Genomic DNA, 12,025 nt, shown 5'->3' on the forward strand with positions numbered 1-12,025 from the left:
TGTATGTCTGTATATGTAAAATTATATTTTGAATTTCAATGTTTAGTTTAGTTTATTTCGAACATGTGAAGAATAACGACAACAAAAAAGAAATGATGAAAAGAAAAGAAATTGAGGAAAAAAAAGAATAATAACATAATAATAAAAATATATATAAATGTTTTTTATGCCAGAAAATACAAAATAAAGCCACAAAATACAGTTTAACATGTCTGAAGTAGAAGTAGTAGTAAGAAGAATAAATACTACCTCTTCTCCATTCTCAAACTTTTTCAGATATTAACTTATATCTGTGTCATACTGTAAAGTTTAGACATTTTGCCTATTTGACACATGCATTTTTTTTTATTATTATTTTTATTTCTATGTTAGAAAGGTAACACCCATGATGATCTCATGTTCTTTTGAAAATGAATTAAAAAAATAGTTCAGAAAAAAGTCAGTGAATGAAGAAAGAGCCACATAATGGTTCACTGTTGCCTCATAGCAAAAAGGTTGCTGGAGTGCAACCAGGTGGGATTGGCACCAGCAACCCTCATGTGGAGGATAAAGCGGTCGACAATGGACGGATGAATGGTGTGTGTTTTGTGTGTTGTGTGTGTGTGTGTACCTGTGGACGAGGAGTTCTGCGACTTGAACAGTCCGACCACGCTCTTGCCGTGGAAGCCTCCCGAGCGCAGCAGGATGGCTTTGGTGCGAGGATGTTTCCAACACACCACGGGCAGGCGGTTGTGTCTGTAGCAGCGGGCGACTTTGTGTAAACTGCTGTCCTGCACGCCCTGAGGAACAACCAGCAGTCCGGGGTAACTGACCGACAAAGAAGAGAATAGAGGAGAAAAATCAGACAAACATAAAATTGTCTCCTTTTTACATTTTTACAGCCAAGATCAGAGTGGGATCAAGTCTGATTAGTCGGCACATGTGGATTTTAATCTGTCTTCCAGGTACAGGACCCCCCTCACACTGGTCTTTTCAGCTACACGGGCTTAGAAAGATTCTGGCAGGGCGACAAAACAAATCTAATATCCTCAGAACTGCTGCGCTGTGGTTAGCGAAACACCAGTGAAGTTTCAGCCTTTCAGTCCTGGCGGCGTGAGGTGGCGTGAGGTACCTGCGACAGAGGGAGTAGAGTCTGTTCACGGCTGTGACCTTGAACTGCTCCCCTGACTTGGAGCGGGAGGAGCTGGCGGTGATGGTGCCGAGGCCCAAGCGCTGGTAGTCACGGAAACAGGACTGCTCCACCAGCTGCTCCATGGTGGACTTCTCAGACGCTCGCAGGGTGCTGCTGGGCGGCGGCTCGCCGTCGTCCGATACTAGAAAATAATAAAAAAACAAAAAAAATAAGATTCCTTTGTCAATTGCTTTTGTTTGAACAGCATCCTCTGCCCTTTTTCCGCTGTTTGTAACATTCACACACAAGTTGGACAATTGGATAAGCCCCTTGAGATGCACCATCTCGTTTTCGAGGGGGTCCAGACATATATCACATAATACACAACACAGACAAACAAACAAACAAACAAACAGGGACAGCAGGGAAAAGCACTCGGAGAGCGCAGACCCCTGCCAAGGCACCTCAGTGCCAAGAAACAACAATAAAAATAGTGATAGCATCTACAGATCACACCCAAAATTGAATCACTTGTTCCTGGTCCCATTGCGGACATTTCCTGAAAATGTCATCATCGTCCGTGACTTTTCGAGTTATGTTGCTAACAGACAAACGGACAGACAGACAAACAAACTCAATATGTGTCCAGCCATGGCAAAACCGCTCACAAGTCTACTTGGAGGTCAAAAAGAAAAGAAAAAGAGACAGACCACAGATTATGTCATGAAAAACATTGGGATATTACAACTAAAAAAAGGGCATGGAGTTTTGCATGTTCTCCCTGTGTGTGCGTGAGTTTTCTCCGGGTTTTCCGCTTTCTTCCCACAGTCCAAAAACAGGCAGTTTTGGAGATTATGCAAATTGGACACCGTAGATGTGAGAGTGAATGGTTGTTTGTCTCTATGTGTGTCCCTGTGATGGACTGGCGATGGTTACAACCATTCCATCTCAGCATGGATAAACGTCTAAAACTTAATAATAATCATTCTGTCTTGCAAAGCAGAGTGGAGTAGATCATCCTTTGCACGCCTATGGACTGAAGCAGAAATCATTATGAATCAAAAATCGATTTTGAATCAAATTGTCGCCCCAAAAATCGGAATTGAATCGTGAGATGATAAAAGATTCCCTTGCCTACTATCGCCCTATGTCAGCTGAGATTGGCACAGCACCCCCCTGCCACAAAGCAGTAAAAGATTGATAGATGGATGGATGGTTCAGTCGTATTTTTTGGATCAATCTTCCTTTGGGACACTCATAAAGTTGAAGCAAAGCTAAAAAAAAACGTTTAACGTCTCCGGTCACTTTTAATTCCTCTGCACCAACATCACGTTATGAACGTTGTCAAGTCCAAGTCCACTCACTCGATATGTCATCGTCCTCGTGCCACGTCATTCTGCTGCCTCTATCGTTCTTCTTCAGCGTGCTCTGGCTGCCGCGGCCCATGGTGATCTTTCCAGCTCGCTTCGCTCCCTTGACGATGGTCTTGGACAGCGTCCTGTGAGGAACAATGAGGAGGCGTCGTTTACTGTGAGCCGTTGTTTCAGCAGCAAAACATTTCCACATTTTCAGCGCAGAAGAAAAAAAAAAAAGAAAAGAAAAAAATCTGCTGAGGCATTATTATTTATTTATACTAATACTTCGTGGCAGCCACACAAGAATGCAGTGTTCAGAAACGTGCACTGCACAACAGACCTGAAGCCAGTGTTCCTCTCCTTCTGCTTGGGCAGGATGAGCTGCGGTGCACTTTGACCCGCAGCGAACGCAAAGGAGCTGAAGATGGATTGTGGGTAACGGATCCTCTGGAGGTGCTTCCTGAAGATCTCCACCATCTCCGAGTTCACCTCCTCGTCGAACGCCACTTTTATCAGCTAACAGAGACAGCAATAAAGCGGATTATTCCACAAGTCAGAAACAGAAACAAAGGATTCATATCGATTCTAATTCTCAAGCAGCCTCTGTTGGAGCCACCTTTAAAGGTCCAGAGTGACGTTCTTTTTTCATTTATGCAGTAAATAAATGAAAAATCTAGCGTCAACGTTAACATACGATAACGAATGATGTGTACGGTGGCCCTGAGGTGCAAAACACAAACGCAAATCGAAAAACACAAAAGCAGAAAACACAAAAACATGAACTCAAAACAGAAGAGGTATGTCTTGTGTTTTTTGATTTGTGTTTCCGTTTTGAGTTAATGTTTTTGTGTTTTCTGCGTTTGTGATTTGCATTTGTGTTTTGCACCTCCGAGGCCACCGTAGAGGGGTTTCCATAACGACTGACTGGAAAAAGACGCGCGTGAAGTCATGTTTACGTGACTCCCGATTGTTAAAATGAGTCTCTAAAGTAACACTAAACTTTAAAAACAGAGGCACACATACGCAGTTACACAGGTACGCTGGTTATTTGTAGTGATGCTCTTTTCCTTTAATAAACAGACAACTCCAGTTCCACTGTAGGCTAACGCTAATGGTGCTAAATGAGCTAAATGAGCCAACTGCGCTAACTGGTAAACGGTGTGCCTGGACTTCAGTGCCACGGCACATAAACATGAAGTCGTGCACGTCTTTTTTCCGGTCAGTCGTCATGGAACTGTGTCGCCGTTAGCGTGCTGTAAAAAATGGTGTCACAAAATGGCTGCCGCGGGGTCGTACCTATGTTCCCCGATCGTTGCCCACTTTATGGAAGCCTGGGTGTGGAGCTCCAGGGTAAAGGGGTAGGGTCAGGGTGAGGGGTTAGGGTCTTATGTTCCCCGGGTCCTTTTGGGTGATAGCGGGGAACATAGGTCACATAGGACCCTTTTTGTAAAAAGGTTTGCTTTGTACGTTCCCCAGTCACATACAAAGCGGGGAACATAGATACGGTCCCGCTGTCGCCATAAAGCAAGGCCCTTGACTAAATACAGCATGTAAAAAATAAAAAGGCTTATTCTAAGGCTGCAAAAGCCAAATCATTTTTTTTTATTTTAAAGCGATTACACACGCACACAAACATACTCACGGGTCGTATATTTATTATCTGCCAATAAAACCTCCTAAATGTGACACACTAGACCTTTAAACAAGCATCCCAGCGCCTCAGAGATGCTCAAAGCCAAATATTTTTTGCTCCGAGCGTTTGGATCTGCGTCTTTTACGTCTAACATGGGAGTGAGGAAACAAAGCGTTTTTTTTGTACGCTTTCCTAAAGACAAACACATGCACGCATACGAAGCACAACAACAGTGTCCACGTGTTACGCCAAGTGACCCACGCTCCGAGAACATGGCCACTTTCATGATTGGTGTTGGTAAAGAGATAGGAATGAACCATAAAACGTTTTTACAGCACCCACGTCTTAAGACTGAAAACACATGCTTGGCTGAAAACTTGGCTTCTTTTTGATTCTAGGAATCATAATCGTGTTATGAAACAGAAGACAGAGAGGGCTCATGAAACACATGCCACAGTGACTGCTTTGTGTTTTCAAGTTTCGATGCTAATTTATATGTTTGTTTGTAATAGTTTGTTTGTTTGGTTTCGTAAACCCGCTGAATTGGTAAATATCATCGAGTTAAAACAACAATGGGAATTTAATCACAATAAGCGAGGAACAAAAAAAACACAGACGCATCGGTGCTAACCTGAAACGTAGCAGAGCGGAGCTGCAGTCCCTCCTGCATGTGCTGCTGCAGCTGGTTCTGGATGCTGATCTTCTTCTCTTTGGTCAGCGTGGACACGGGGAACGCCCGGATCACCGCCTGCTCCCCCACTGGACACAAACGGAACAAATTTTTTAGTTTTATTGGGCACATTATGCTGTTGCCAGACACTGTGCTTGTGCCAGATGAGGACTGAGACGTAACAAAGATCAGATTCAGTGAAGTGATGAACAATATGAGAGTCAAGTCTGCAGATGGCTGACTTTTTAAATGGTAAATGGTCTGTATTTATATAGAGCTTTTCTAGTATAGGGCATCTACACTCTTATAAATAAAGGTTCCAAAAGTGTTCTTCTACAAGGGCTGAGGTCCTACCTGGAACCATTTGCTTCTGAAAAACCCTTTCCTGAATAAAGGGTTTTTCAAGGGTTCTTGGTAACACTAAGGGTTCCAGGTGGAAAACTTCTACCTTGACAAAAAGGGTTCTCCAATGAAGACAAGCCGAAGAACTTTATATGGTTCTACTTAGCACTTTAATTTCTAAGAGTGTATGTAGAGCTGAAACAATTACTCTTTTATTACTCGATAACTAAATTAATTGTCAACTATTCTGATAATCGATTAATCCGTTTGAAGCTTTTCTCATGATTAAAACAAGATTTCTGATTGTTTCAGCTTCTTAAATGTGAATATTTTGCTCCATAAAACAAAGAAATAATTCAAACTGAATCATTTTAGTTTGTGGACAAAACAAGACATTTGAGAACATTGTCATTTCCAGGTTTGACAAACTCTGAAAAACAAGTATTTTATGTTGTTCTATGTTCTGTTAACCATCTGTTAGACCCATTCACACGCTGCCAGCACAGCCAATGTGGGGTCTTGCCCAAGGCTAGTGGAGCCAAGAATCTAACCCACAACCTTTGAGTAGAAAGACGACACGCTCCATCACTGAGCTACTGTTGTTTTTACGCAATTTCTTTTAAATTTCAGGTCTTATATCTCCACAACTTTCATTTCATGTGCTCTATAACCTCTGTGTACTCCATCACAGGACTTATAAAGGATTATGCTATCTTAATTAAACAAAACAACAATGCATTTGAGAAGAAAATAAACTAAATTAGCATGTACAGTAATACTGGAAATCTACGTGTAATATAAGCTTGCAAAGTAATCAGTGTGTTCTGCTGTGGTTCTTTATTTACCCAGTGGATCATGGGGAATGCCTTTGAAGATGATGCGATAAGTGGTGAGAAACAGAGCGCCCTCTGCTGGCAGAATGTGAGGGCCCCCCAGGAGGCCCCCGGTGGCCTCCTCCCTGCCGTCAGGGTCCAGAAGCACGCGCAAACCCTCCAACACCATCTCCTCTCCAGGGAACAGGGACGGACGCAGGATCTTCGGCTGTTGGAACGAAAATAAAAAGAAAAATAAGACTGAGTTCTAAACCAGGGACGGACAGAAATGCACTAACCTGCACGTAAACACGTCCCAGCTTCAGTTTAGACATTTTTTGCTGACAGTTAATTACTCAGAATGAGCGACACGGTGAAAACATTTGCGTCAGTGAAACAGATTTTTAACAAAAGGCCAGGAAATTCATCAATTCATCACTCTTATGTCAAATCAGCGAGCGCACCGCATCATCATCACAGTGGACAAATTGAAGCTTTGCATGCACATCATCAGCGAGCGAGCGCACTCAGAATTAGCATAGCATTAATAAAAAACAAGTCCATGCCGTCTGTAGAGACCAATTTGAACCCTTCGAGCAAAACACATGATATGATTTCCAAAGAAAAGCTGCTCTTGTTTTTCCAGCTCAACTTTTTTTTGTAGAAATTTGAACATATGGACCAAGAACGATGCGATATAATAAGCCAAATAACCCCACTGACCTGTGACTCTAAAGATAATAACAACTGTAAAATAATAAGGTGTCATTCATGTACTGCAGTTACACAACGTAAACACAACGTTTTGTTTTTTTAAAGATTAAAACCATGTGTAAGCGAAGGTATCTTAAGAGTAAATATGTTGTATAACGTCACAATGTCTTTAATCACTTTCTCATGTTCGTGTGGTTTTTGGAATTGGTCTCTGGTGCAATTATTCACTAAAGTTCACGGGCAAAAACCTAGAAAACACAGCATAATGTGCACTAATACAGACATAATGTTCGTCTCGACTCAGACACAGACACAGACATGACCTATTTTCTTCTTCTCCTTCTAAGTCAACTGTTACTAATGACACTCTGCACCTTCTTGCTTCAGCTCCTTCTGGCCTCACTCAGTTGTTCCACTGTCACAAATGAGGAGGGACATTAGATCACTCACTGGTGTTTCTCAAGCCAACCTGGAGGGTGTTAAGGTCTGGCTGTTAAAAGATAATAATAAAGAGATTTATCATCTGACCTTAAATGAACAGTGAGGCCAAGAAGAGACTCCCCTCTGCAGAGTTAAATGCATTAATTGTTCTTCTTCTGATTGGAACCACCACCACTACTACTACTACTACTACTACAGTTTTACTTTTTTTTTTAGTATTTCTTTGGCATGCAGCTCGCAGCTCGCAGCCCAGTACGGCAGCCGAGTCCAACACATAAAGGTGTAAGACGTCAGCCGACAGAGTGCAGCAGACAGAAAGACTGCTCACCGTGGACTCCAGGTCGCTCCCCGGGTCCAGGCAGCGCTGGCGTCGTGTTTGTCTGTGAGCAACGGTGAGCAAGCAAGGGAAATTTACCAAGACCTGGCAGAAACACTGCAGCACAAGCAGGGTTCCAAACGACTGACACTTTAAAGTACGGATGGAAGTGTGATAGTGACGGAGTGAAAACACCGGGTGAAATCTGCAATCTGCAAACTGAGCATGTGGATATACCTTCAGACACCAGTGTGCTTGGATATATGAACATAAATCATATCATTAAATAAAAATGTATTTATTTCATCCCTTGACTTCAGCTAAAAATAGATTGTGGATTACAAATAAGTTTAGTATGAACAAATTATAGGATATTAAAACTGTTTAGACGTAAACAAATGTCTGTCACATTCAACACATTCACACTGATGAAGTCCATCAGCTCTGCGTTTCCTCAGTAAAGTGTTGTGCAGACGTTTGCTTTAAATCATTACAGCTGCAAACACGCCGGCGTACGACTGAAATCACCGAAACGTGACCGCGAGATGTTTCAGGAGTAAATTCTACTGCTCAGAAAAAAAAACAACGATTGTTCATCAGTTTGACGGGATAAATGCTTCTCGTTACTGCACCACCCCCCCCTCCTCCCCTCACACCCCTCAGTCAGGTCTGTTAGTATTATTTTCAGATGAAGGACGCAGCGTACAAACAACATTATATTGTCTCGGTTCATCAACATCAAACAGAGGCAGAGAAATAACAGGAATAACACCAAAAGTTACACACTGCAGCTTTAACACTGTTATTTGTAGCGCTGCTCTTTTCCTTTAATAAACAGACCGCTCCAGTTCCACTGTAGGCTAACGCTAACGGCGCTAAAGGAGCTAACAGAGCTAACTAGTAAACGGTGCCTGGACTCCGGTGCCTTGGCACGTAAACATGACGTCACACGCGTCTTTTTTCTGATCAGTAGGATGTGTTTATTAGTCAGTAATGGATCACGAGAAGTCATTATTTATGTATCTGTATATGCTCTGCTGCTAGGCGCGCTAACGGGCGCTAAAAGGAGCTAATGCAGCTAACGGAGCTAACTGGTAAGCGGTGTCGCGGCACGTGAACATGACGTCACGCGCGTCTTTTTTCCGGTCAGTCGTCATGGAAACGCACCGTGCGTTAACCTAGTGCCCAGCACTAATATTTACCAATATTGCCTTATCTTCACGATGTTAGTCAACACAACGTACTGTTTAAATATCAAGCATCACAAAGCTAATGTGCCTTTTTTAAACTCTTCATTATTTAGTTATTTATTATGTTTCAAGGATTGTTCTGTATATCCGGGAGATGCTAGCTATGTTACGGCAATTTTGCTTTTCCACTAGCATAAGACCTGGTGCCTGGTACCTGCTCTGGTGAGGTATGTGAGTGACGTCGTCAGACTGCCGGCCACTGATTGGTCAGAGCATTAGAGCGACGTCCGTCTCAAGAATCAAGCCGAACTATGCCGAACTGTGGATCAGTTAAAAAGACTGAAGAATCCTAAAAACGTGGGTTAATCTCCAACAATTACCAGGGAAATGTCTAAAATCTGAGGAGTCTGGTGTATTTAGCAACAGCTCTGATTGTGTCAGATGGAGTCTGTGCTCCGGTCATGGAGGAAATACTGAACAAATATTTTTTAATGAACTGATTCTAATGATACAGTTACAGTGAAAACAACTGCTTTACAAGTCAATAGTCACGGAAGTTTCATGCAGACGTGCAGTGGGAAACCAATCTAAACCGTGTCGGGTCGAGGCGAGGTGTGACCATAGGTGGAAAAGGGGCTAATGACAATAAAATAACTTTTGAAATCCTGTTTTCTAGCTCTCTGTTTTGTTAGTATTTCAAACTGCCGAGCCCAGCCAAAAGAAAATCATACGTCCAAAGAGAAAATCACATAATGATATATAAATATACTGAATGACCAGGTTTTTTTAAGGCATATTACAAGATGACAAAGCCAGCGCTCCATTGCGAAAGAGTGTTTCATGAGTCATGAGTCAATGATGCTATGGTAAATGTAGGTTACGCTGTGATATAACAGTAACCTGTGTAGCTTAATATTCCAGAGCGTGACCTCTTTTTGGCTGGGAAGTGTATTCCTGACCTATGTGATATGTGCTTGTATAAATGCTGTGAGTGTAACGTAAGTCCCAGCTGCTCACCTTCTGAATGGGAGGTAACCTCCTGCTCTCCCTGTGAACCGCCTCCAGAGCCTCCATCTGCATCGCTACGATGCCTGTGGGTCAGAAGCTGAGGTCAGATCCCATATGCACAGAAGAACACGTGTACATGCTCACGCTCTGACGACCAGCGAGTGCGTTTGGAGATTTTTAAGGCCATTTAACGAGTCAATCAGCTCAGAGGTTTCTGTTGCCGTTGGACCGAGCTCAGAACACGCTCGTCCAAACGGCGGCGGCCGTACCTGGAATCATGCTGTGCAGGCTCTTGATGTGATCCTGCGTGACTCCACTCTCCGTGCACACCTTGTCGATGAAGCGCGCGATGAAGCGGACCACAGAGTTGGCCACGTCGCTGGTCTCCGAGTCCTCGAAGCCGCTCTCTGTGTCGAAGCTGTCGGCCACACTGCCAGCAATGCTGAAAAACATTGAAGATTTGACGACAAACCTGAGAATGCAGCGAAATAAAAAAAGCTGCGAAAATGAGCGTTTTAAATCCTGGCAGGAGCAAAGTCAGTGGTGTTGTACATCTGGCCTTTGGCTCCTCTACAGCTCAGGAGATGGTTTGAGTCAGTCTATGAAGCGCTTCACTGGTACAAAATACCAAAACGGCCAAACTCAGACATAAAAAGAAGAAGAACAGCACTTATTATTTTAAGCTGTGATTAAAGAATAAACAGAGAAAAAAACAAACAAAATGTCCCGACATCTTTTTCAGGAAACCCCAGTATTAGGGTCCAGACAGATTCGAGGCAGATGTGCGGCCATCTGCCTCGACCGGTTGGGGTGAAAGGAAAAAAAGGGGGACAATAATTTGAAATGCAGCTGCACATCATGTGAGATCATCAACTTAAAGGGACACTGTGTAGTATTTATGGGTTTATATGAACCCAAAATCCACTCTTTTATACATATTATGTGCTCCTGCATTGTCTAGTCGCTGTATAATAGTTTTTGTTTCATTTTCGTAGTGTTTCAAAAAGTCATGTAAAATAACGTGGTCGCGGGCCGCGGTTGCATAGCCACTGTTAGCAGCGAGGCGCCATGTTTCTACCGGAGCCTGTAAGGACAAACGCGAGAGAACAAATCAAGCGTCGCTTTACTTGTAGCAGGAAGTCCCGCCTCCTCTCTCTCCGCTCTCGAGCCGCGGTAGCTCCGCCCTCTCCCTCGCCTCACGAACCTCATCTGCTGACACGGAGAAAGACGACGAGGACGACATTTGACCGGCTGAGGACACCGTAGTGCTCGGGGGAGGGGGGGGAGGGGGTGAGCAGAGGAGCAGTTTGTTGTTGTAAATTTCAGCCTCTCCTCTAGATGGCACTATAAACTACTTACTTCACCTTTAAGCTTGGATACATGTGGAGAGGAATGTAACTTGGATATATACGTCAAGTGGAAATAAATGTGCAAACCCTTCACACGACTTTCTCTTGCCTTCGTGATTGATGAATTAAAACCAGTGCCAGAACCTCTACAACTGAAGACTTTCAGTAACTTTGGAATTAAGCGTACGTTCGCCACATCAAGAACGGTTTACTGTATTATTTAACGCGGTTCCCGTGTGTTTCCACGTGTCGAGGATGATCAATCGTTTGGACTCTGTTAGCAAAGAAGAAGAAGAAGAAGAAGAAGAATGTTGTGCAGTGATGCAACCCTCTGTCCTTCTGTGTGCGCACAAAGAGTGAGTGATGAAATCCAAATGTGAGTTCTGTGAGAGACAAACAGGTCTGGGGGCAAAACGGGAACATTTCCACATAAACAGATTGTTGACCACAGCCTTTCTGATATTTCGTTTAAAAAACGGTTATCGCTATGTTCTCGTGGCCATTGGAGATTGTTTGTATAATTAAGGACAACATGTTTACGGAGCTAGTTCTGTGGTTATTGATAATTAAAATAGTAACGATGTGTTCTCCTGACTATTCAGTATGAAAAGCCCCAGAAGAGTTTTCCGTGCTAGTAAATCCTAAGACACAAAGGTACATGAGGAGATTTCCCGGATCGGCTTCATGCTACAGTTACAGAAGAGCACAGGAAATCACTTTCACTGCTAGTTTGTTTGGTTTGGGCGAGTACAGTGCAGTCCCATTCAAGACATCCTAAGGGTTTTCGAATTCCTAACTCGACTAAATGAGCCTCTCTCTGTTTGGTGCAGTAGCGATGTGAGCCCACAGGACGGACGTGGGCCGGAAACACAAGAGGAGCCGCGTTCCATTTGGCTAAATATGGAGGTATCATGTAGACGGTGAGATACGCCACATCCACCCACAGCCTTATCATCACCTTATTAAGAGAGAGGACAAAAACTCCCAGATCATGAAACCGTACCTCGAGGTTTCCTCTGTATGAGCCTGATGACTTTACCTTAAAGGTCCTGAAAGGGCTAAAAAAAATATGTTCTGTTTGATC

At 43.3% G+C, this 12,025-nt stretch overlaps 1 protein-coding gene across 1 annotated transcript in view; it reads right to left on the reverse strand.

The window, feature by feature from the left end:
• Nucleotides 1-12,025, reverse strand: part of sbf2 (SET binding factor 2) — a gene marked incomplete at its 5' end in the record, with an annotated part of 128,264 nt that overhangs the window by 21,000 nt on the left and 95,239 nt on the right. Inside the window, 8 exon segments of the mRNA XM_083890897.1 lie at nt 611-807; nt 1,112-1,313; nt 2,476-2,609; nt 2,807-2,982; nt 4,731-4,858; nt 5,957-6,152; nt 9,602-9,675; nt 9,862-10,034. Of these exon segments, the coding sequence (XP_083747023.1) occupies nt 611-807; nt 1,112-1,313; nt 2,476-2,609; nt 2,807-2,982; nt 4,731-4,858; nt 5,957-6,152; nt 9,602-9,675; nt 9,862-10,034 (1,280 nt within the window).

This window comes from Microchirus variegatus (genome assembly GCF_963457635.1).
Source record: "Microchirus variegatus genome assembly, chromosome: 6".
Taxonomy (NCBI): domain Eukaryota; kingdom Metazoa; phylum Chordata; class Actinopteri; order Pleuronectiformes; family Soleidae; genus Microchirus; species Microchirus variegatus.